Source organism: Haliotis rubra, unplaced genomic scaffold (genome assembly GCF_003918875.1).
Source record: "Haliotis rubra isolate DU_JTF1 unplaced genomic scaffold, ASM391887v1 Scf7, whole genome shotgun sequence".
Lineage (NCBI taxonomy): Eukaryota > Metazoa > Mollusca > Gastropoda > Lepetellida > Haliotidae > Haliotis > Haliotis rubra.
The window spans coordinates 2,544,616-2,571,691 of NW_025767412.1; the positions used below are offsets into that span (position 1 = coordinate 2,544,616).

Sequence of the window (27,076 nt, forward strand, 5' to 3'; positions counted from 1 at the left end):
AATATAGAAATTTAGACTTTTTTACATTCAAGTTAAGTTTATGTAGTTTTTTAACCCAATAAAAACATACATTGTCTATAAACGTAAAACTATTGAAATATTTTTATCCCGACCTACGTCATGTCGAACGAGGTACCCGCTCGTACTCAAATTGTAATCCCCGCAGAAATTGACATTTCATGGCCGCCATGATGGAAAATGGACGGTGAAGAAACAAACGAAGATATGGCTGTGTTTACGGCATGTCACTCGCTCCAATGGGACAGAGTGCAATTCTGGATACACAGAAAACGTGCATTCTTACGGATTATGTGTCCAAAGTTTTCGAATGCGGAATGTTGACACGTTAAATGTGTATTTTATGCCCTGTGACCGGTATAAACAAACCGGACCAACTGTATAGACTGTTTTATGCATCAAAACATTGGATGTTTTCATTGTTTTTCCTGCAGTTTTAGACGTTATCAAGACAATTTTAGCATTGTATGACTTCATCAAGTGTTGACTTATTTGTTGTTGGCGTTGCATTTTGGATACAGAACCATACACGGTAGGTATTGGTGCTCTGTTTTGACAAGAATTATCGCGGAATATTTGAAGTCCGCATGAGTCATGTCTGAGTTCAATTATAATTTTCTTTTGACAACCATCTCAAACGAATGTGTGCATACATGTTGTATGTTGGAAATCTTTTCCCTCTGATTATATAATGTATTTGGGGTATATTATGATCATCACATTTCTATCTGACAGGTCGATCCCGAAGGTCGTCGCCGCCATTTTTATTGTCGAAAACCGAACCGGTTATTTGTTCATAAGCGTCTATTGTGGGAATTATTCGCAAATACTGAATTAGAACGAAAGATAGCAAAACATTTGTTATAAATGTAGAATCAGTACATCTTAATATGTTGATCATGACTCACTGAGCGTGTTAGTTGCGGCTAATCTTTTGAGATGCAAAATTTCCATGATGGCCGACTGCTTCGGCTTTTTGCAGAACTCGTCATGGTCGCCATTTTTGTAGACACAGACTTGCATGAAATTTCACTTAGATCTGGCAACACGCACTTGCACAAAACGTTATATTGAATAAAGTGTCACTATGAGCCGAATGCATTCTTGTTTGGACTTTGAAAATGACAAGTTGGGCACTTCTTAATCTATACTTTTCCAAACACAAACAAAGCATAATTTATTCACCTTCCTTGCAAAATGTTGAGGCTGTGGCCTTTACAAGTAATGAATAATGGAATCCTTGTTTAATCCTACCTATATTTTATTATCTTGTAGGTAGTTATGTTATGTCGTGGAAAACATGACACATGGTATGAATTATTTAATATTAAATGAATTGTTCCCTCATGGGGAACAAAACCTGAAAGGCTTTGTAATTATGACATTTGTTCTGTCATAAGTTCATGACACACATATTTTCAGGAACTACTTATAAGAAGCATCCCTTGAATTTGAACAGATAGATTAGTCTGATAGGCCAATTGATATGTTTTGTCTTAGAACAATTTGAGGGGGTATTATTTTCACATCAAACTGTCAAGTTTTAAGTAGAAACACTATATATATTGATATGGTGTACAGAAATGATGTCTATTACACATCTTTCTGTGTGGATGTGAAGTATTTTAGAAGCACAAAGCTTTATGCATGCTTGAGGTGTACATGATTGTCATGTTCTGCCTTGTGTAAGAGTGTTTGGTGCATAATTGACATGGTTCAGGTCTTGCGTCATCCTGCTTCTGTGAGAGATGGTTGGTTTTACTTCTACAATATTACATCAGGTATTGGTCACAGATACTTTAAATTGTGTTGTAGTTCAAAAGACAGAAGCAATAAATACATTGCCCCTATCATGTCTATCCACCAAAACCTCTTGTTCCTGGGAAAAGTGCACACTTTTTCACTTCATGCACAATTGTTTACTAAAAGGCTTGTAGGTTGTTTGTTTCCTAATAAGAGTCTAATGCAGTACAATACCTTTAAAAATAATTGTTCAAGCATAGATAAGTCATGTTTGCTAGATATAATGAATGGCTTTATCCTACTGTGTGTCGGTTTTGCAACTTTACATTATATCATGATTATAAATGTATTGGTTTTCTTATTTATTATACCTTTTGTCATGGATGTCATCTTAATATTGGTTCAATAGCTTACCACAGAGTTGTGTCCCTTTAGTGGGCTTTACCAGTATTGGTTGCCCAGATCCATTGGTTGTGAGATTAACTGCACAATGCACATTTTTTCAAGAGACGTTTTGTCTACAAGGACAATTTCATCTTAAGCTTGCTGATTTCAGAAACACATGTATTAGCTCTCTATGTGTCTTCATTGTGAGATAGGAAATAGTGAGTTATTAAGATATACAAGCACTACTATATGACAAACATGTTTTAATCACATTGTGAGGGAACAGGTGGCCCAGTTGGATTATACCACTATTCATTGTGAGATTGTGTTTGTTATGTACCGGGTATGCTAGGTTTGAATTCCAGATTTGCTCTGATGACACTAGCTTTATCATGTTTATCCACACTTAATAGTGTTTTTGAGTTTCACCAAAGTGGTACCTACATGATTTCAACAGCCACTCTTTCTGAAACCAGAAACTAGTAAAATTTGATTTTGCCTGGTAATCGCTAAATAACTATCCAGAAACAACACTAAACCAATATGATCTCTTCTTAGATGAATATGTTAAACTAGTACTGATGGATAACTTACCAGGTTTGATCATTCCAAATCATAGCATGGACAATGGCATATCATTTTTAATTGTATTTCCTGTCACACCGAGATATGCACCGGCATATATACCAGTACCTTGAGGATAACTACGATACAAGCTCTTTCTTTGTTTCTGACAGTTCCATTGACTGTTTAAGAAATACAGTTTGCTCTACCACAATGTATAGTGTAATAAAGCACACTTTTGCCCTCAAAGGTCACATGCAACGTAAAACACAACTTTGCAGATTCTGATACCTTTCAGTATGGACTTACCGAAACAAGTCATCAAAAATGCAAATACAACTTATAAAGTTGAAAAATAACGCGATGAAAAAACCCGTGCAAAATCGTAGTTCAAACGATTCACTAATTTTCCCCCAGCTCTTGGGGGAATTCAAGTGGTTTCAACAGCTAGGCTGCGCTCATAGCACGTGCGCAGTGAAATAGGTTTGCGCAGCTTGGAAGCGGGTTGTTCGGTGAAGGCTTTGGTGTGAGCTATTTTTCTAATGTTTTGTTGATATTTCACAGGCGCGAGCTTTTTTATATGTTATGACAGTAGATTAACTGTTTATATAATTTCATTTGTCTATTTCACCACACGTTCTTCTTACCGAGTCACTTTCTCAGTTCGATACTTAAAAGCAATGTCATTATTTAGCGTTGACAGAATTTCTAACTGTGATATAGATATGTCGTTGTCACAGACAAAACTCAATGTCTGTTTTATTGACACCTATGTGTCTGCCTGCCTGTCTGCTAATGACCATATTCAATACACAACTGCGATCACTGACCACATGCAATTTGAACTTAACACCAATCAGGCTATACACCATAAACAAAATGCATTGATTTATGGCCGGAGTTCGGTCTCTGTCACATTATGTAATTACACAGACAGGCAGATGTGAGACTTGTACATATGACATGTTATGATGTCTGTTGATTGCAAAATGTTATACACAAAAAATGAGCATGTATTTACAAAACCCAACATCTCTCTATATATATATACACACACAATGATCCGTGAGGGCATCTGCAAATGAACCAGCTGTTACACTTGAGTGCACACCCACCCGCTCTGACTGGGTTCGGTATCCCGGCTGCTTCGTTTCTTGGGAAGTAAACCCAAGTACACAATATTGCACTTTTGATTTTTTGCGATTGTACGTTTATAATTTTGTTTGTATGTTTTTTCATAACCAGCAATGTATATTATATGTCATGAATAAGTGATAATTGTGTTTTAATTATGTTTGATTTTTTGGTTGCATGTGGCCTTTAACTATTATAGTTAAAGTACAAGGATGCTTGCGTCCGAGTGCTTTAACGTTATAATAGTTCAGGGCAAAAGTGTGCTAAAAGTGTGCTCTACATGGTGGTAGAGCGAACTGTATTTCTTTTCTAAGATGCCAAATGTAATACTTTCTAAGGATAATTACGATTAATTTAAGGCAGAAAACAAACGACGGTGTCGGTGACCTAAATTAAGAATGCTCGCACAGGGCTAACTGGCGCGCTGTTCTATTTATGTGTCTGCCCCCTACGTTAAGACGAAAGTTCCCAGAAAAAAACAAATGATGACAGTTTGATGACGGTTTACGTTCAGATTGAATATCTTCTCTGAATTATTTTAATTACATCTGTCATTAACGTAAACCATATGGGGCAATATGAACGTCGCATTTCTACTACCAACGTAAGTTTAGATCAGTACATTCAGATGAAGCTGTGTAGTCAAGCGACATTCCACGATTGCATGTTCGGAATGTAACATTGTGAACGTTACCGTGTCGCTGAAAGCTTGTGAGTCGAATTGACACATTTTAACCGTCGTAAAACATAAACGTAATGTTTCCACCAGTGTTGTTAGCTGTGTGAAGCAACTGCAAACCAAGAAACGTGATGCAACGGAGTAGTTTACTGTGGGAGGCCGTACGAGGCGATGTCAACTGACATGCATCGTGACGTCGCTTACATTGTGACGTAATGTAAAATGGTTCCATTACGAGGGGGCAGACTAGAATGGCGCAGTGACGGGATAACGTCATTCAATTGTTACGTCATTAAAAAACTATACCTTTATTGTCTGATAATGTATTATTATTTTTCGATTGTTCTAACCGCTAGGCATCTTAGAATCTGTGTTACAGCACCTCCTGGACAACAATGAGTCACATTTTGTTGTATGTCACTATTGCTAGAGGTCTTTACAATTTGTTTCAAATTGAAATCTCAGGATTGTAGGTAATTGCCTTGTTCTTGTTCACATGGTCAGTTTATGATCTAAATCATTTTGTGCAGCTATGCTAAATTTTGAAATCAATGGAATGCAATCAACAAACTTACGAACATGAAAATTTGATGCTGGATATTTGTTTCCTTATCTGAGCATGATTTGAACAAAATTGCTTTGTGTGATCTTGGAATACGTGCATGATAACTGGAATGTTTAACAGAACTGTTTTTACAATCAATTATTATGTTTTTATCATGTCTTTGCTTTCTCTCATAATCAGTTATGTTAGTTTTATTTTATCGGTGCACTGGAAAATCGCAGTAGAATTCAATCATGTTTCTGGTCACCTTTGTTCATTACCATTAAGGATGTTCTGTCATATTTTTTCTTGGAATGAAATTACAAACCATTTTCCGTCATATTCTTTGTAGATTTTGCAAGTATTTTGGCAGAATATGATTGATTCATTTTATCTCTTCCAAACATTTCCATCTGGTAATTGTTTCAAGTGTTGTTAGATTCACATCTCCATAAACAGCAGCTATCTTTGTCATGTTCATGAGGGGATGTCACTTGGGGTGAAGTATTGGTTACAATACAAGATAGCAGCAGGATAGTGTCATACACCCTATTGGACTGTTATATGCAGAGTGGATGGTCAGCTCCCTACTCAGTCTAAGTAAACTTAGGCTCAGTATTATTCGTTACACTGCTATGCTGAGTCTAACAAAACCTTGTGGAAGGTTGCGTCAGGTTACCTTTGAGCAACCTATGACCGTCCAATCAAACGCAAGATGGCCGAACGGATTTAACCAATCAGACAACGGCTACTATTTAGGGTTTGGCAGGACTTACAAAATGGATTTTCTCTTCCCCGGTTGCCAACACTGATCTCATAACAAATGAAAACCTGCATAGAACACAGATATATGACCTGCACAATATACACTTTTGGGTTTCTGTTGACATGGCTATCATTAGCTAATATTTCCGAAAACTGACATCCTTGAATACTGACAAAACGCTATTTTCAGCGACAGTTTTCTCACTCTTGTGGCGTGCTCCATGTGCATCACTCGGAAGCGATCGTACGGAAAATAGCATTTGGAATCGTTCGGGTACAAAACTTTTTCGAGGTAAAAGTTCAAAAGGTGTGTGCGAATGTCAACTTTCGCGATTTGGTAAGCTGTGTTCTGATTGGTCCATTGAAAAGGTCAGCTGATGCGGCCTTCCACAAGGTTTTGTTAGACTCAGTATAGCAGTGTAACTAATAATACTGAGCCTAAGTTTACTTAGACTGGCTCACTACTGTCAATATTATTAATGACAAATGTTTCATGTTGTTTTACAAAGTAAATTCATATTTTCCTGAGACAAACTTTGGGAAGTGACTAATAATTCTTTACAAGTATTTTGAAAAAAAGTAGTATTATCAGTAGTGTATTATTGGAGGTATTATATTGAGAATGTAATGCAGTTAGTAAAAGGTATTTAGATATAAGTAGTAGGGATGTCATGTGTTAAAATGTGACGGTACATTTTCATATATGATCAGTACAGAGCATTGACACTATTTTGTCAGTCCAGTGCCACAAAATATTTTCTCTTAGGTTCTGTGGTTAACATGGATGAAAAGGAGGCTGATAGTTCAATTTTACACAATTAATATGGATTACCCTAGTTCGTGATTTCCATTAAAATGTTTAATGACATGCCTACATAGGTAATTGTATTATTACTGATACTTTTGAGTTGTTACACTGACACAATTAATGGAAAGCCTATACACTGGGTCTAAGTACTGCAAATTTTCAGTTTTGGATAACCAAATCCTTGTGCTGTTCAGCTTACTCAAACATAATTACATATTCAGAGTGCATAGGTATTTCACTTTACATCACTAATTATATTCCAGTTGATGACCGCATGGTTTAGCTGAATTTGTGATTGGAATTGGTAATGTGTTCTATCATGTTATTTGTTACTGGATTAAGGCTCAGAACTAAAGTATTTTGGGTACACAAATAAATCTACAATCAAGTTTATTTGTTAATACTCATCATTGGTATTATTTCTTCTGCTTTTCAGTTAAGTGTGTGGTACAGAAGACTGTCATGCACAGCCCTGAGGCTGCTAATGGCAGCCCCAATTTCAACCTTTCAAGAATTAATGTAGAGCCATCAGGATGAGCATAATAGTGCGCATTGGGGCAGTCCGAGGAATCGGCAGCACCAGTGGGAATGAAGTCCCCTGGTCGTCACAGGATGAGTAAGTGTTTGTTAATGATTTTATACATACGTCATATTGCGGAAAACTAGTGAAACTTTGTACCATTCAAGTTTAACTGTTACGACCTGGATGTAAAAACACGATTAAATGGGGAAAGGGTGTTCAGTTCAATGAATCAGTTCTGTTCACAGTGGAAAGTGCTTGCATTAGTAACCACAAGGGAGCTTGGGGGCCATGAAAAAAGTATTTGGGTATTTTCATGTTTGTTTGAATTATTGTTGCCACAATAATGCATACTGTAATGCTATGTCCGTTCCACAACAAATTTATTCAAAATTAAATTTGCAGTGACCTGCTTGAAATATATTTGTTATGAACAATACTGCAAAATAGTGATTTCTGCAGACCAAATGTTAGTTGTAATGCAAAATAACCTAATAAGGAACTGACTATTTTTTTTGTTAGCATGATTAGTCTGATGTTTATGTTGCTCATTATTTTGTGAATATTTTAGCATTTAACTCACACCGAAGGAAGTGAGTTCAGACATATGTTGATTAAACATGTTAAAGATATGTTCATTATCTGTATCAGAAATATCATAAAAGTGTTCATGCTAATAATACTAAACTAAGTACATGAAATTCTTCTCTTTGCAGTGACACTGTTGAGATACCTCCTCCTCCTGAGGAAATGATCCGACCGCCTCCAACTGTTTATGCCAGTTGCTATGGCTTGCCGTATCAAGTAAGAACTGCAGTTTATAATTTTCTTGTAATGACTTCCATCGTCCCTTAAAATTAGATAACATATGATACAAGCTGTTTGTGAAAAGAAAGTGTCATGGTTTTAGAGTTATATGTCTGCAATCATATTGTTTTCAGGATCACAACTATGGAGCTCCTCCTCCTCCTACACCCCCGCAGTCTCCTCCTCCCCAAGTAAAGGGGGTCATCAACGGTCATGTCCAGCTGGAAGAGGTGGTGTCCACTACCAGCACAGCAGCGGCGACTGCTATTGTGCCGCTGCCTAAAGATGACAAGTTTGATGACAGCATCACACGCTGTGTTTGTCAGTTCCAGCATGATGATGGCTATATGATCTGCTGTGATAAGTGCAGGTAGGATAAGACACCAGTTCTTCACAAATTCAGTTTGGTTTTGAACTTTCACCCTGTAAATGACCCAGTAAAGTGTGAATATGTATAAATTATGAAAAATTGCACATAACCCAACTCATTACTATGAGATTTGTTTTCTGGTGATGTTGTATTTGTTGGAATTGTCCCTCATATATTTTCCATGGTGTTTGATGAAAAGCAGTGTAGTCGAAAGCAAGATGAAGAGACGTGTTTAGTTACCTTGCTAAAATCACATGATTTCTTTTGTTAGTGTATGGCAACACATTGACTGCATGGGCATCGACCGCAACAACATCCCTGAGAGTTTCTTCTGTGAGTTGTGTGAGCCACGTCACATAGATGTGGACAGAGCAAAACTCATACAGATGAGGAAGCGAGAAGAGATGACAGGTGAGGCGTGCACATGCAAGGGAAGATAACTCTTGTATCATCCTAATTCTCTCTCTGTAATGTTTTCTTGTAAGATGACAGTGCATGTTTATGACTTGGTATATGATTTTAAATGTTTCTCTGGGTGGGCTTGGGATGACAGTCTACAGAATTTAATCAAATATATTTGTTAACAATATGTATTAGTTATTCCATGAGGAAATGAACAAACAAAACCAATAATAGACTTGTGCCGCATAAATTGCAGAAATCAATGAAAGTTACCATGAGTTGCTGAGCCAGCATATTTTGAATGAGTGATCTTGCCATTCTGTAAATTTTTTAGTCCTTTATCTGAATGTTAACAGATACAAGTGCTACTGACACGGATCCAGATGAAGCTGCTAATCATCTGGCATCCCTCAACAAGAAATCCTTAACGCCGACAAAGGGGAAGGTTGTCAAGCAGAGGCGGATCTCAAAGCCTAAAGAAAAGGTCTCGCCAAAGAAAAACGTTATAAAAAAGGAAAAAAGGATGACAAAAAAGGAAAAGGAAAATATGGGGAAAGATGGGAACAAGAAACAGAAAACAAAGGTATGTAACTCTCTGGTAAGGTAACTTGGGTATCTGCCGTAAGAATTCTTTTGTGTTGTAACGGTTTGGGGGTTGTATGGTTGAATGGGGGAATTGAGAATATAGAATGTTTCTTGTTTGAATTTGTACAAAGGATGAGATGTTTTTATTACAGAATGGTATGCCGGTGTAGAAACTTCTCCAAAATTATGAACATTTAGGCGTTTTGAAACAATATTTGAACCAGAACGATATCTAACTGTTGTAAAGATACAAAAGTATAGAAGATTATTTGCAAGTTTAAGGTGTGGAGTTTTACAATTAGAAATAGAAACGTGTGTGTGTGTGTGTGTGTGTGTGTGTGTGTGTGTGTGTGTGTGTGTGTGTGTGTGTGTGTGTGTGTGTGTGTGTGTGTGTGTGTGTGTGTGTGTGTGTGTGTGTGTGTGTGTGTGTGTGTGTGTGTGTGTGTGTGTGTGTGTGTGTGAGAGAGAGAGGGTATTACCAGGGAGGAAAGATATTGTACACTTTGTAAAAACGGTAAAATAGAAGATGAAATGCACTCTATGTTAGAATGTAAATCTCTTAATAATATTAGGCAGATAAACATAATGGAAACATTTTAAACTACCAGTAAGACTATCACTAATGACCTCTAATAACAATGAAATAAGTAAGAATGTAGCCTATTATATATAAATTTACCGTTATCATGCATCTGTATTAAGGAAATGTTTATTATGTTCATAACGCTTGTTATGTATTAATTGTTTTTCTAGATTGCCAAAGACAGTATTCAGAAGCCTGTAAGAATTGTAAAGGTATGTTGTTTCATTATGTTCTTAACCCATTCAACACCGCATGTTATGAGTCCCCAGACACCGGAGGCAGTAGTCACGTCAAAATGAGACATAATTTTAGGAACTTACCTGACTTATGATTCATATATTAAATCCATCACATTTCACAATGTGTGAAAACACTTATTAAATTTCAATTTATCATATATTATCGGCAGAATTAAAATTATAAACTATTTTTCGCAATTTTATTGAAAACAACGATTCTCGGACACATGCTTCGGCAGCGGGTCCACAATAACATTGTCAAAGAGCAAAGTAACGATGTTTCGAGGAAATTATTAAATAAATTGAATAAACTAATGAATAAAATCAACAACAGCATTCATAAAAGTTGTCAAACGTACATATAAAATTACTATTTCCATCTTTTTGTGCGATCAAGTAGGGCAAGTCAAGTCACTGACAAGTGACATCTCGGCTCTCGACGCCTCAATCTTCACGCTCGGACACGATGTTTAATGCGAAAATATATGCATGAAGCATTTTTGTCACAGGTCATAACCTAGCACGATACAGGTCATAACCTAGCACGATACATCCAATAAGTCCCATGATTTACGTATATGTTGTGATTTCTTGCTTAAGATGTTCAGAATAGCATTATCTTACCCAAAACTTTCGTCTAAATCTAAAAGTTTTCGTTTACGAGGGCGGTATCCATTGCCGTAATATGATTGGCTGCCTTAGGTCACGTGTCTGGTTTTGACCAATCACGACCCTTATAGCAGACTGTGGCGAAAAAGCGTCATTAGAAACCAATCTTTATCCAATAAAATCGCTTCTTACAACTGTGAAAATACTCTTGGCATGGGTACAGTGATATAGTTGATGTTCAGAGCTTTCGTACGATACCCGACATCAAACGATTTGCCTCGCATGTTATTCATACGAAGCTTCGAAAACGGAGGTATTTTCCGTTGTTGTGTCCTGTTACCGAGCGGAAAGCCACTGTTATCGGGAAATAAGCGACCATACATATTATTTAAGAAATCTTTTTATAATAATTTTCTGATTACATAAAAATGAAAATATGAAAGAAAAAGGCACGGGCATGTTATGACATGTCACAAATGGAAAAAAATCGCCATAGTTTTTGCTTCTTTCGTGGCTTATCTGGACATTATAAATGTAAACTTGCATTTTCATTAAAAAATAAATTTATTTAAGTTGTAGTTGTATTATTTAAATTATATTATAAAAATAAACTTCATATTTATCAACAGTGGGATTAGATCTTTTTAAATGGTGTATGAGATGTAGTAGTAATAACGTTTTACAAGCTTATAATTTCCTTCACAAACATAGGCTTCATCTGTGACCTTAGAGTCTCTGGGAACTCTACACTTGGTTGGGCTCTACACTTGTTTGAGTGTGGGGTGTTTTGTTTATATGTTTTCCAAATCTTAATTTTTAACCTTTTCTCCGAAAGGTTTTCACAATGTAAACATCTCCCCAGAAAATCCCAAACCAGTTCAGTTTTAAACTTCACAAGCTTGTTCCTACTAGAATAATTTAGTGCTCTTTATTTTGTTGTTTTGGAGATTAATGCTGGAATTTATATCTGAAAAAATCCCTTGTATTTATGTGATCAGGGGAAAATGTTACACTATTTTGTTTAAGTTCTGATAAAAACGAAAAAAAGAGTGGCATAGTGGGGCTCACTGGAATGTTCCTGTTTTTCAGAAATGTAAATTAAATTATCAAAGATGTTTCTTTTGTGTGCAGTTTGTCAAATATTGCCAATGTATTTACAGAAAAGGAGGAAGACTTCTGTCTCAGTTGCAAATGATAATGGTGACCCATGGAACAGTATGTTCAGGTGAGACTAAATATTCACTCTCCATCACCGCTGTCAGAGAACAGGAAGAAGTTGTCTGATAGACACTGCACTGTCTTTGTAGGATAATAAAATGTTGTCAGGGATGTGAGTAAATATTGAACAGTCCTTTGATTAGCCTGTCATGTATGAATACTTTACTCAGCTGAGAGATTTTAGCGTCGATTACCTTGGCCATTACGCCATATAGCTGGAATATTGCTGAGTGAATTTAGTTGGTCACAGAATATTCAGTGCTCTACAATGTGTGGTACTAAAGCTATTTTAAGGGGTTTTTGAAAGATTGTTTTCTGTTCTATTTTTGTGTTGATTGACTGAAAGTCCAGTTTCCATCCTTTATGACCTAGGCTGGAATTAACAAGGTACATTTTTCTGGACATGGAAGTTTATAGTCCAGTCAAATTAAGTAATGAAATTGACATCCTGTTTTTAAAGAACATGGTCACTGCCATCCAGATTTGGGTTGATAGCAGGATGTGAATCAGGAAGTGTGCAATTTTTCTTTGATTAACTTTTTCTCCTTACCTTGACCCCACCGTTTTGGATTGAGTGAGTTTAGTTTTACGCCACACTCAGCAATATTCCAGCTATATGGCGGTGGTCTGTAAATAATAGAGTCTGGACCAGACAATCCAGTGATCAACATCATGAGCATCAATCTGCGCAATTGGGAACCGATGACATGTGTCAACCAAGCCAGCAAGCCTGACCACCCAATCCCATTAGTCACCTTTTACTACACGCATGGGTTACTGAAGATCATTTCTAACCCATATCTTCACAGGTTTTTTGTTTGGAGCACATGCAAGTTATGCAAGAGGTGGAATTCGATTGATCAGTGGGATAGGTGTAACATTTAATAACCACTGCTGGCACTTTGATTGAAAAAGACCTTCCTGAGTTCAGTAAGAGTGGAAACTGGACTTTTTAACCCTATTGACTTGTGTTGATTAAAGATGGGAGACTTCTTTGGTTGTGCCGACAATAATGACATTGACAATAGTGAGAAACCATGTATACATTCACTTCAGACATGTTACGCCTCCTTGTTATACCTCTGATTCTATATTTTTGTATGTTTAGCCCATGGTCGGATTCCTATGAGGTTGCCAAAGAGAATCACTATAGTGCTGGAATGAGGGACCTGCTGTCTTTGACAAAAACCAATGGAGTTTTGGTGAGAGAAAACTTTGACCTTTCTTTTGTGTAAAGGTGGGGATGTATTTTTTTCTTGGCGTGTTATTGATTTTGACAGTGATACAACAAGAAAAGATGTTTCCAGTTTGAATATATTTTATTTGCAAGCATGTAAAAGGCATCTCAAGCAAATGACCAGAATATATTCTTCAGGATGCATATTTGTTCCTGTCACAAAAATCAGCAGATGTTATGTGGCCATTTGGATATATTACACGTGGAGGAGGGTTCCTTTCTATTACACAAAACAGAAACCTCTTTACAGGTAACATTTATGACAGTTGTTTCTTGATACTGTGTAACTGTAACCACATTCTTCTTCATAGTCCGACAGTCCGGTGACAGACAAGCTGCTGGTTCAGCAATGTGTTGTCGCTGAGGTCAAGACAAATAGAAAGGTGAGACTGACAGTTACAGTTGTTCCAAGTGTATTTACCTGTTTACGAAGTGTTGTCCTAAATGATTTTGATGAACCAAGATAGTGAAGCTGTTGTCTGGTCTCTTCACTTGATCAACCGGTGGCCAGATCATTGATAGTCTTGATTTGATTAGTACCTGTGAAACAGCCACCTGCAATAGTCAGCTGGTCTGAAACAAGTTGAACTCAAGAGTGAGTGAGTTTAGTTTTATGCCACACTCAGCAATATTACAGCTATATGGCGGCAGTCTGTAAATAATCAAGTCTGGATCAGACAACCCCAGTGATCAATAGCATGAACATCGATATAAGCAATTTCCATATGATGACATGTGTCAACCAAGTCAGTGAGTTTAACCGCCTGATCCTGTAAGCCTCCTCTTACGATAAGCATGGGTTACTGAAGATCAGTTCTAACCTGGATCTTCACAGGTCTGAACTCAGGACTCAAGAAGGACGAGTAAAGCTTTACACATATTAGTAGATTACATGCATCACATCGTGTTTTGCAGACAAGTAAATGTAAGATAATGTTTACCTGTCTTAAGCTCTTCTCAATGCTTGTGCTCTAGTTTTGTAATATGAAAACATTGTTTTTGTTTTCAAGTTTGCTGATTGTTGTATTTACTGCTCACTGGTGACTTTGCTGCTTTGACAGGGTCTTGTTGCGAAGGAATTAATTCCTCAAGGTCAAGCTGTGATAGAATTCAAGGGAACGGTCATGCTTCGAGAGCATCTGGACACGGAAAGTGTCATGAAGAAGTAAGACCAGCATTCTATTCCACAGTACTATGGTTGTACCATGTTGACAGTGATGGTATCTAGAAATATTGTTAAAGTCAAAATGCTGTATGACAGCTAGATTTTGCAAGTGAATTTCCTCACAGTGAGAATGTTTCTACTGTGTGACCACTTCTGTGGACAGCTTGGTTTCTGGGTCCATTTTTTGTATGTGTTTCATTGATACCGCAAAATCATACTGGCATTTAGACTCAATGAAGATTCACGTAATGACATGCCATAAACCTTTATAAATTCACCATGTTGTATATCAGGCTTTTTTCTAATTTTTATGTGACATATGATGAAGTCATACCACAATGTTTCTTACTGGGAATTTTATTTGTGAATGTTTGTTTTCCAGACTTCATCCGTTTGTGTTGTTTTACTCCAAGTTTGAGGACCTTGACTTATGTGTTGATGCAAGTGCTTACGGTGGTGATGCTCGATTTATTAGGAGGTCATGTACACCAAATGCTGAGGTAGGCACTGTCATATTTGCTCTCGTGTACTGTTCTCTTGTGTAACTGCTCAGTGGCAGTATATTACATTGAGATAAACTGAAGACTATGATTTGTAAAGATCGATCATTTGCCTCATTTTGATGAAGACAAGCAAATGTTATATGGCAGTTTTTTTCACACACACCTCTTGCTGCCATCTTTTTGAGTTGTATGTAATGCCTATTTCTTGTTTCAGGTTCAGCATGTGATCGAAAAAGGTAACATTCAGTTTATTGTCATCTCCAAGAAGGACATCCCGAAAGGAGGAGAAATAACGATTCCGTTTGATTACAACTATAAAGAGTGGTGAGTAGTGTTTACACACAGTACTATTCTTTTGCTGATTCTTGAAAGTGTTAAGTGTTTTTGTGTAATTTCACAACATTCCACCATTCAGCCTATACATGCACATAGTGCATGTATGTGTGTTTTGTAGTGATGATTGATAATTGTACCTCTTATGACTAATGTAATTTCTTATCTCCTTTCAGCTCATTTAGTGTGGAATGTACTTGTCAAAAAGTCACTTGTCCTGTCTCTAAGTTTGGGAAAAAGTTAAGGAATTCTCAAAACAAGTAAGTGGTTTTTTACTTAGTTGAAATGGAAAATAACCTTTTGTAACTCCTGATTAAGCTTCAGGGTTTTTTTATAAATAGATTATGACTAAATTACATTTATAAAGACAGGGACTGGCAGGCAAAATGCACCAGTGCGATTCAGTGGTTTCAGATTGTAGCCATACCACTGTAAGTGTTCATAATCCTAATGTCAGCTAATTTGGCCTGCAATAATCTTGGTGTTAACCACTTTTTCAGGGAATCACAGCCGCGGGCCCCGGCACTGACTCCAACACCCACTCCTGCCCCTGTACCTCCACCACCATCACCGGTGAAGGAGAAGAAGAGAACAAGAAGATTCAGTGCTCCAGAGAGAGAATCTGCTAGAACTAAGGTTAAACAAACCCCCAAGAGTCCTGTAACACCAGTTGCTTCCCCTGTTAAGCCTCAACCTGAAAAGAAGGTGGTCCACCCTATTGAAGTGAGTACCGGTGATGTCATGTTGATGTACTTGATGAAGAATTAGATAAAGCTCAGGTTGTGTAATGAATGTGATATTGTTTATCATTCTGACCATATGGCCTTGACATTACATGTCAGATCCTCTTATGCAAGAGAATATTTGGTGATTTTCTTTTTCCAGACAATGCCATCAGTGTATTCTGGAATTGTTTTATGATATGAACAGTTCCTTTTGTCCAACGTTCTTCTACATATTGTTAACCCATAAATTTAAGCCAAAAAAATAGGTCAGTGTTCTTCAGCATGAATCAGTCAAATGCCCTGAATCACTAGATAATTTAGTTTTTATGATAATGAAATGTACTGAACTTATTGCATTGTAGGAGCCATCACCAGTGAAGAAAGAACCGGTGGAAGTGAAGCCTGCCACTATTGTGGCACCTGCTTCTGAACAGACAATAGATCTCCAGGCTCAGCAACTAGAGACACAGTTGTCTTCTGAGTCAGAGCAGGAGGCAGCAGAAAGGTGTAAAAAGATGGTGAGGGTCAACAGTTACTTAAAAGATGAAACAGGATGTGTCATATTATTATATATCACATTAAGGGAATATGTAACCATGATTGTCCACTCTTTAAAAATTCTTTAAAATGTTACCATGTGTCGTTTTGATTCACCAGTGCAAGTAACTACAAATACTGTACACACGTAACAGTGGTGTCATAACACATCTTTCACTAGTTTATGGTCAGCTTGGTTTTAGCTGTATCACTATGCATTATTATCATGCAGTGTCCTTTGTCTATGATGACCGCCTCCGTGGTGTAGTGGTTAGAGCGTCCTCCCGGAGAGCGGAAGGTCGCGGGTTCGATCCCCAACCGCGTCATATCAAAAGACGTTAAAATATGGTACTTGTTGGTCCCTGCCTGGCACTCGGCATTAATGGGTACAACAAGGACTGGTCGGCTCGGAGTCAGTATAATGTGTCTGAGTGGGGTATTAATGCTTCACTGCGGCATGGTATCTCAGTGGGCTAGCACTATAAAACCAGCTTCAGTCTGGGCTAGTACAAGCAGTCGCACATACACATACACACGCATGCATGCATGTCGTCATATGAGCGAAATATTCTCCAGCATGACGTTAAACCCAATTTCACCTCACCTCACCTTTGTCTATGATATGCAACACCAGTTTTGAAACAGTTTATATATGTCAATCTTTGTTCTCTGTTTTAGACTCGAGAAGAAAGGAAGATGGAGGCTATCATGAAGGCTTTTGAGAAATTGGCAAAGAGGGAGGAAAGACGGAAAGAAGCACTAGCTCGTTTAGAAACTACTAAAAAGCCAGATGTAAGGATTTCCAAATGCTTTCACCATTAATGATAGGAAAGAAATTGATTGTAACTAAAGGCATGCAATAATTTGCATTCAGAAATAAATGTTTCTGAACAAGTCATACTATCCAAAGAATGGGGAAGGAACTTGATATACGTCTGAAAGTGTTTTTATGAGTCTATGGAGAGTGCTTGAATGAGATTATGAGGCAATGTTTGAGAAGGGTGTTTGTTATGTGTGACTCAATAGATTCGTAAAACTGACTGGTCGGAAGCATAAGGGTTTGAAGCTAAATACAATTTAGTATCAACTGAGTGACAAAAACTGTTCCTGACCAGAGAAAAATGGTTCCTGCAGTTCCTTTTTTCCCTCCTTTGTGTCCGAGTTGCATGATGAACTGAATGCAGACCTAGATCAGGAGGAACATTAATTCATTATGTGTTACAGAGAGCTTATGGTGTAGCTGTATGTAGCATATATTATGAAACAAGGCAATGTAATTCATTATGCACGTGAAGTGTTGAAGTGGTTTAGCTGATAGGCTTTAGACACTTGAGTATGTCAGGTTGCAAGCAGAAGACAAGGTAGGGTAAGATGCAGAGGGCACAATGGGGTTGGAAGTAGAAGACGATGTTGGGTTGGAAGCAGAAGACATGGTAGTGTTGGATGTAGAAGACGAAGGGGTTGGATGCAGAAGACATGGTTGGGTTGGAAACAGAAGACATGGTTGTGTTGGATGTAGAAGACAAGAATGGGTTTAAATGCAGAAGATGTGGTTGGGTTGGAAACAGAAGACATGGTAGGGTTGGATGCAGAAGACAAGGTGAGGATGGATCCTCAAGAAGGGGTTGAATTGAGAAGACATGGTTAGGTTAGAAGCAGAATACGAGGTAGGGTTGGTTGTAGAAGACGTGGTGGGGATGGATCCTGAAGAAGGGGTTGCAAGCAGAAGGCATGCTAGGTTTGGATGCAGAAGATATAGTGTCAAGGACTGGCTAGTGTTTGTTGAGTTTCTTATAATGACTTGAACAACAAGCCACGAAATGTCAATAAATGCAGCTTATTTACTCCTCACTCCCACTAAAAGCAGAGTTTGATAACACGAGGTAGCAAAGTCGGCAACTGTCCTTAAGAGAATTATGACATAACCTTCATTCCCTCCTTTGTGTCTGAGTTGCATGATGAACTGAATGCAGACCTAGTCAAGGAGGAACAGTAATTCATTACATGTTTCTAAGGGCAAATGATGAACTGAATGTAGCATATTCTGAAAGTTGGCAATATGTGGTGTAAATAATACATGGGTAATGTGTTCAAGTGGCTTAGGGGAGCACTACCAGGTTGGTTGTCTGAGGTGCAGGGAGAAACTGTTCAACTTATGGGTTAGTGTTGGGGTTTGTATTTACTTCAATTTTTCAGCTTAATATTCAGGCTCGTGAATTTCATCAAAGGCATGAGAGCCCCAGACCTGCATCTCTTCAGGTTCTTTTCTTCATCAAACTGACACTGTAATATGACTGGAATACTGTGCAAAACAGTGTCCACCTGTGAAAATCTGTGCTTGTCGTAAGTGGCGAACAACGGATCAAATGGTCAGTCTGGGTGACGGGGACCTGTATAGTTGTAGATGTTCAGCTGATGAGATACATCTTATCTTTCAGGTGGAGGAAGTACCTCCCCCACTGCCACCACCTCCAGTGAAGGAGGAGCCAGAAGAAAAGCCCAAACCAGAATCTCCAACAAAAGCAACCCCAACAAAAGGGTGAGCATCATTCAAAAATAAATCTGTGTGGACCAATTCAATATTCAGCACCTGGTCTGTAGCAAATATCAAAAAAAAAGTTGTGATCTTTCTGAAAATACAGAAAGAGAACATTAAACTGATACAGCAGTTTGCCTGTCAAAGTGGCTTGGTTTCACATCCCAGATAAGTCTCTGGTTAATCATCTTTTTGTGAAAATTTAGTTTTCAAGTGCTACAAAGGTGAAGGCATCCTTTACTGTGTAGATTGCCTACCAGAAACCACTCTGATATCCTGTATTCCTTCCAAGATTAAAGGGAAAAGGTTTTGCGAATTGTATGTTGTAATAAAGACCAGATAGTCATAAGCAACATTGAGTGGGTAACCTGACACCCCTACTAAAATAATGGTGTGATCCAGTTGTCCAGTATTTTCCCTATGGATAAATAGACTCTCCCATTTGGGACATGTGGTTTGTGTGCTGGCTCATCTCAAACCATTCATTGTGTTACTCAGTGTGCCAAAGACTTTCATCTCATTTGAATTGAGATTGTATTTGTGGGTGCATTTGTCAGATGAAAAGCCGTTTTGCAAGAAATGTTTGACAGAACCTGTGTGGTTGCCTGGTCTCAGGTGCAAGTTGATAGTTCTGAAGGGGAATTTGAGGGCTTCTGTGAAGCTGATATCGTCAAAGCACTGTCAAATCTAGTGCAGAAAAAACGTCAGAGAAGGCACCTCAAACATGTGGCAAATCTCAGAAGGTGACTCAGTTCTGTTTAGATTGTACAAATATTCCTGCTGTCTTTGCTATTGCAATATATGAACAAATTACAAATGTTTTAATGTAAACTTTGATTGTTTCAGGAAGAAGAACAAGAAACATGCGAGGAGGTAGGTTCACCTTGATTTATTCTTTCCTGTTTTTGCTACAATTACAAAATAAAGACCTCAACTACCGGTCCATACTATCACACCAGGAATATGTTTGGAAATATACTAAATATATGTAACTTTTTTGGTTTCATAAGAAGAAGTAGGGTCAACAGTGCTGCGGCCATCATGGAGATTGTGTCGGCTGACGAAAATAGCAACACAGGGTCAACCCCAGGTACCCCTATACAGACTCCTGCTTCAGCAGACATCAGCAGTCCCAATGCAGCAGGCTTCAAGTTCCACAAAACTAAAAAGGTATGGATTATGAAAACCCATTTTCTTTGCATGTTTTTTTTTTTTCACTAAGTTTTTGGAAAATTGTTCCTGCAATACTGTTCCATCTTTCCCTCCTTTGTGTCCGAGTTGCATTATGAAATGAATGCAGACCTAGATCAGGAGGAATAGTAATTCATTATGTGTTACAGAGAGCTGGTAATAAGCTTTATCTGGCACATTATGAAACATGACTTCTTGTTACACATCTATATATGTGTTTAACTGATAGGTACCTGAATGGTGGTAGGTACACTAGGGAGGGTTGGGAGCAGGAGACGGAGCAGGGTTTGAAGACAAAGTAGTTTCAAACAGAAGACTAGGTAGGGTCCGACACCTAAGATAAGGCAAGGTTTTGAAGCCAGGGACTTGGTAGTTTTGGAAGCAGAAGTCTAGGTAGGGTTAGAATCAGAAGCCTAGGTAGGGTAAGTAGCAGAATACAAGGTAGAGCAGGAAGCATCAACTATCTTTGTCAGAAAGTGTTCCTGAAAATTGCATTAGTACCGATTCTTCATTCCCTCCTTTGTGTCCGAGTTGCATGATGAACTGAATGCAGACCTAGATCAGGAGGAACATTAATTCATTATGTGTTACAGAGAGCTCATGATGAGCTGTATGTAGCATATTATGACACAAAGCAATGTTACACGTGATGTGTTGAGGTTTTTGAGCTGATAGGAAGATGATGGGTTTTAGATACACTAGACTGCTAGGTTGGAAGCAGAAGACGAGTTTTGCGGGGGGTATTAAAATGGACTCCGTCCGTCCGTGCGTCTGTGCACATTGTTTTTTTCCCGGAGCATAACTTTTAAACCGTTCAATGTTTCTTCACCAAACTTGGCACATAGATAGATCTGGTGGTGTACTGGTACCTTTTGGTAGTTTTGGATTTCTGAATAAAATATTATTTTGTGTTTCCATGGCAACAAGTTGGACTTAGACTGAAATTGGTGGTAGTACTCTTTTCCGGAGCAGAACTCTAAAACCGTTCAATGTTTCTTCAAAAAACATGGCACATAGATAGATCTGGTGGTGAACTGGTGCCTTTTGGTAGTTTGGGATTTCTGGATAAAAACTTTGTGTGTGTTTCCATGGCAACAATTTTGGCTTCAACTTAATTTTTGGTGGTAATGCTCCTTTCTAGAGCTGAACTTTGAAACCTTTCAGTACTCTCCTTCCACTTTGCTATATACACACCAAAACATTTGACATAATCATAACTCGTAGACATATTCTCTCCTGAGCTGAGAATATTTTGCCATTACACACCAAAACATTTGACATATATTGATGACTGTCTTGTCTATTCAGAAGTCATCATTTTTTATTTTCTAGTTTTGTTTGTTGATATTGCAAATCTATTTTATTTTCTAATCTTGACACTTATTGCCATAGTATATGACTCAACAGTAAATATCTCTCCCAGTGCATTCAGAAGACCAGTAGATCTCTATGAAGATCTTTTTAGTGAAATGTCACCCCTTTTTTTTATTACATGAGAAAAATTCTAAAAAATGTATTTCCAGCACTTATTCAATGAGTGGATGAGCGAGAGGAGTACAGATATCAAGCCACCAGTGCCCGCAGGAGTGGGAAAGACGGAGCCCTTGGAAGTGAGTGTGGACGAGACCATGTTTGTCACTTGCTTACCAAGCCCACGCAATGCCATGGAACACATCCCTCGGCGCAACAGCCAGAGTGCTGGGTCCGCTGCACCACCAGCTGTCATACCTCAGCCCAAGAACAGCAATGAACACAGTATTGGGTCTGCCAAAAAGGTGAGCAAACTTTCTGTATCATTTGAAAATATACATTTTGGTGTGATATGCTCCAGCATCTGAAGAATAGAATTATGTGGACTCCCTCCAGCTACTTTGAATCAGGCTTCAAGTGCTATGTACAAAATATTCAGTTAATTGCAAGCCTTTCTGAATTTCAGATCTTTTTGGAGTGTGAAGTTCTTTCATACATCTATTTCAGTCATACTTGATTTATCCTTCACTCTGTATCAGTGTTGAATCTTAGTTTTACAGTGTTGGCTAAAGTCAATGTTTGCATCACCTGTACATGGAGGGAAGGGTGCCACCCCCAACCCAGTCTAGTATTAATGTTGAATGTTTGTTTCCAGCGTTGGCTACGACAGGCAATGTTTGAAACTGGTCCCCCCTCTAGTGACAGTGGCAGTGCGTCACCTGTCCACGGGAGTGCTAGCCCCAACCCAACGGTTTGTCTGCCAAGTCCTGGTGGATCTCCACCTGCAGGTTAGTTCTTGTTGCTTTCATAGTGGACAATTCTACTGTTCAGACTAAACATGTTCTTTTGTCAATATCCTAATCCTGTCGAAATTTAATTGCTGGTATCAGGTTTTTACATGACTAATAAATGTACGTCCATTATGCACAAATGTATAAGATGGATGCAGAAATGTATATATTTATATTAAGGGACACGCAAGTACTTGAGGGTCTCTGTACCCATAGTTTTATAGGTCAAGGTTAAACCCTAAATACCAGTAAGTGTATTTTTCTGTCTTGCGTTCATGTTCCTGGATGCTGCCTTTCTGAAGGAAGGAGAAGCCGACCTTGTAATTTGGCGTAAAATTAACTTGTTAAACTATAAAAACAGGTTTGTGGAATTGACGGTGGCGTATATTTTGTAGATTTCGTGACTCCATTGAAGAAGCGTCGTCTAGCACGGGAGTCCATGTCACAGGAGCAACCTCTGACTCCCACTCCGTCCACTCCCTCTCCATCAGTCCTGCAGCAAGGCTCTGGTGCGGAACTGGGACTGACCACAGTACCAGGCTCCCCCCCCAGGCTGAGCTGGAGGAACTGCAGAACAAGAATGGCATCAAGCCTCTGCTGCCACACACACCTGTCACTCCTGATGACAAGAATGATCAGGTAACTAGATTCAAATTCAGAATTAACTAGCTACAGTGTACTCTGTAAATACCGGCATCAGTCGGGACCAAATAAAAATGCCGGTTTTGACAGAGTGCCGGTTTAGCTAGGTTCGCTTATGACGCCTGCGCACACGGAAGTTCGCTGTCGTACTGTCACTTTAGCATTAACAAGATGTTTGAATAAGAAACAAGGCAGTGTCTGAATGCACATTCATGTTGTTTAAATCAAATAAAAATGTCTGAAATCTCTTATTAAATTTCAACTGATCATATATTATCGGCAGAATTAAAATTATAAACTATTTTTCGCAATGTTATTGAAAACAACGATTCTTGTTTATGCTTCGGCAGCGGGTCTACAATAGCATTGTCAAAGAGCAAAGTAACGATGTTTCAAACATCGAGGAAATCATTAAATAAATTGAAATCAACAATAACATTCATAAAAGTTGTCAAACGTACATATAAAATTACTATTTCCATACTTTTGTGCGATCATGCAATGTAAGTCAAGTCACTGACAAGTTACATCTCGGCTTTCACCGCCTCCGTCTTGATGCCCGGACACGATGCTTAATGTGAAAATATATGTATTTTTGTCATAGGCCCTAACCTAGCACGATATGTCCAATACGTTCCATAATTCACGTACACGTAGCGATGTTCTTCTTAATATGTTCAGAATAGCATTATTTTACCCAAAACCTTTCGTCTTAATCTAAACGTTTTCGTTTACGAGGACGGTATCCATTTCATTAATATGATTGGCTGCTTAGGTCACGTGTCTGATTTTGACCAATCACGACCCTTATAAGCAGAGTGTAGTGAAAAAGCGTCGTTAGAAACCAATCTTTATCCAATAAAATCGCTTCTTACAAATGTGAAAATACTCTCGGCAAGAGTACAGTGATATTGTTGATGTTCAGAGCTTTTCGAGCGATACCCCATCAAGCGATTAAGCCTCTATGTAAGTGACACGTGCCACTCACTAATTAACAAGAAACTGATTGACACTTCCGTTTCTGAATAATCTCGAGTCAATACCCGCGAATCAACAAAATGTAAACCCTTGCTTGTTTATACAGTCAAACTGCCCACTACATGTATTAATTACTCAGGGTAAGTGTTACGTACCACTCACTGATTAACAAGATACTGATTAACACTTCACGTTTCTGAATAATCTCGGGAGTCACAGCCAATTGTGTTGTTACATCATTTGGACCTAATTGCATCAAAGGGTTACGCCGTCTTTCATGTGCCGGTTTTTACAGATTCGTTTTCATAACAACTTGTTCGTTGGGACTGAAAAACAATGCCGATATCCTGAATAGACAGATGCCGATGTTTACAGAAGTTTCTAAATGATAATAACGTGCATTTCTGCCGGGACTGAAACTTTGTGCCGATGTAGACAGAATGCCGGTGTTTACAGAGGCCGGTATTGACAGAGTCCACTGTATACAAAAAGTATGTTTAAAAATTGGTTCCTCTCAGGAATGTACAGTTGTTAAAGCAGCTGATGGATATGATTGGTGAACCTTTTTGCAGATACATAAACTCAGATGTCTTATCCCTGTATGTGCATGCCCTTACATTTCAATAGTTTTGCATAGTTCAGCTACCCTCTTTGAGACAAATGGCTTCTGATTTGGGGGCATGGGATGGTGGCATAGTTTGTATACTTTGGATTGGCCTCTCCAGTGTGTCTCTCACAAAGAAATTTGAAAGACATTGGGGCAGTGCTTCAGCCAGGCAAGCGCCACTGCGCCATTGACACTACAATTAATATAATCCACAGGTCTTCTATACCATGATTACCATGAATGGCAAAAGTCTCAACTGCATTGGCACACATTTTAGTAGTTACGGTGCCACTGGCAACACTCAAACAAATCCTGGCTGAAACACTGTTGGGTTTTTTAATATGAACCCCAGCACATGAAGGTTGAAGATTTCAGTTTGGTATATTTAAATGAATGAGATAAAAATAATTCTTTCCCTTCAGATGTGTGGACCTCCATCAAAGCGTCAAAGGAGAGAAAGTAGCCAAAGAGATTCTACAGACATTGACAGTGATGCTTCTGAGTCTTTACTGCCGCCCCAGTCAGCATGTCAAGGATCTGAAGGAAGAAACAGTACAGAAGAAATGGCTGAAAGTAGCATTTTGTGTTCAGAGAAAGACACGTCCTGGTCAGAAGTTGCAGACAGTAGTATGGATGTAGAGGAACGACAGACTCGGACTGATGAGGTCGTGGACTTGGTCAAAAAGAGTGATCTTCCTACAGGAGAGGCAGATGCTCGGGAAGTGAGAGAAATGTGTGCAGAAGACCAGTCAGAGAAACAAGAACAGCAGATGGAAATAGATTCGGGGAGTGGCCTGTTATCACATGAAACCCTTAGTGATGAGAATTTAAAAGAGCAGCAGACATGTGATTCTCAGCAAAGTGAATGTTTAAGCCAGAGCAAGTTGGACACTGAAGCTGGGAAGGTTTCTTCCAATGTAGAACATGGCGTGTGCTCTAAGGATGTTACAACAGAGCCTTCAGAGGAGGTTTCCGGAAGCTTAGGTTTCCGAGGTATCGGAAACTGACTCGAAGTCTGTAGGGTCACCAGAAAATTTGGAAGGGGAAGTTGATTCTCCAGCTAAAGCTGAGGCTAGGACTAGTGAAAGTGTTGAGAAAGCCTCATCGTCTGCAGAAAAAGACTGCTTAGTATCAGATTCTCATGAAATCGTCTGTGATTCAGCATCAAGAATAGATGCAGGTGCTGCTGTGAGTGAAAGTGACACAAATGAGCCTCGGTTGCCCCTTTCCTTGGAGGAAGGAACATGCTGTGTGTCCAGCACTGAGGAAAACAAGAGTGAGATTGTTCTGCTGACACCAGCTTCTCCACAAGAGGGAGAGCAGATTGCTGTGGCAGCTCCAGACTCTCAATCGGGGCCTAGTGAAGCATCTGTAGGGTACACCAATCATGTAACTGATAAAGACAATGCCATGTGTTACGATGACATGGCGACTGTTTCATCAACAAGTGTAGTAGATCCACATTGTTCACCTGCCCCATTCATGTCACAAGGTGTGTGTAATGACTCGCATTATGTCGGAGAAGTGGAAGCAGGGTGTGTGAACCCTCCCCTTCCACCAGGCCCCCCTCCACCGCCTCCTGACTGTATGGAGGTTCAGCCACCACTGCCACCTTCACCCCCTCCACCACCACCAGAGCCGCCAACAAAGAAAAAGGTAGGGACTGCTTAATATGGCCATTATATAGTCCTGGGATTCATGTGTAGGAAAATGTAATTGTTAAAAAATAACCTCATGAACGAGTAAGTATATGCTCTGAAAAGTTGTGGTCCTCATAATATAGAAGTTGAGATCCATATAGTTATCTTCCTTATGTGTATGTCTTCTAACCCATTCAAAGACGTCATTGGACATGTTTGGTTTTCAACCAGGGAGGAGTTCATGTTTTTCAGTCATAATAGATACATCGATTCATCAGGTTTCACAAGAGACTCAGCTTGGATATGAAGTTATCTGTTGTTTATTGGTTTATTTTGAATGTAACATAAATGATAATCATAACATGCCACCTTACTTTTAAGAGCTCAAGTAGTGAAAGAGAATGTTTTTATTTCTAGGTTAGTCTTCTAGAATATCGTAAGAGATTGAAAGAGAAGGTGAAAGAACCCTCATGTGGCAGTTCAACGCCCCCTCCCCCGCCTCCACCCCCACGTTCTCATCATCATGGAGCAAGAAGAAAATCATCACGGTCGTCATCCACACCTCATGTTCCCACACTTGCTCCACTTCCATTGTTTGAATCAACTAGCCCAACTGGCAAGAAAGGTAGGAATGGGACAAATTCTATTTCATATAGGCCTCCTTGGGGTAGATATAAGCATTTTAATGTCCATTTAAAAATCCCTACGACAATTGTAACAATATTTGAATAAAAATATTTACAAAA

At 38.7% G+C, this 27,076-nt stretch overlaps 1 protein-coding gene across 1 annotated transcript; it reads left to right on the top strand.

The window, feature by feature from the left end:
* The first annotated feature begins 163 nt into the window (after positions 1-163).
* Positions 164-26,955, top strand: LOC124258607 (inactive histone-lysine N-methyltransferase 2E-like). The gene is made up of 25 exons (XM_046692674.1): positions 164-550; positions 7,079-7,258; positions 7,879-7,966; positions 8,104-8,339; positions 8,611-8,750; positions 9,098-9,324; positions 10,080-10,121; positions 11,918-11,982; positions 13,084-13,177; positions 13,524-13,595; positions 14,274-14,377; positions 14,760-14,877; positions 15,095-15,204; positions 15,390-15,473; positions 15,714-15,936; positions 16,301-16,456; positions 17,154-17,267; positions 18,914-19,014; positions 19,858-19,884; positions 20,022-20,181; positions 21,726-21,977; positions 22,328-22,460; positions 22,859-23,102; positions 25,113-26,346; positions 26,748-26,955. Exons 2-24 carry the CDS (start codon positions 7,176-7,178, stop codon positions 25,327-25,329), a joined length of 3,090 nt encoding a protein of 1,029 aa, XP_046548630.1. The 5' UTR covers positions 164-550; positions 7,079-7,175; the 3' UTR covers positions 25,330-26,346; positions 26,748-26,955.
* The last annotated feature ends 121 nt before the right edge of the window (positions 26,956-27,076 follow it).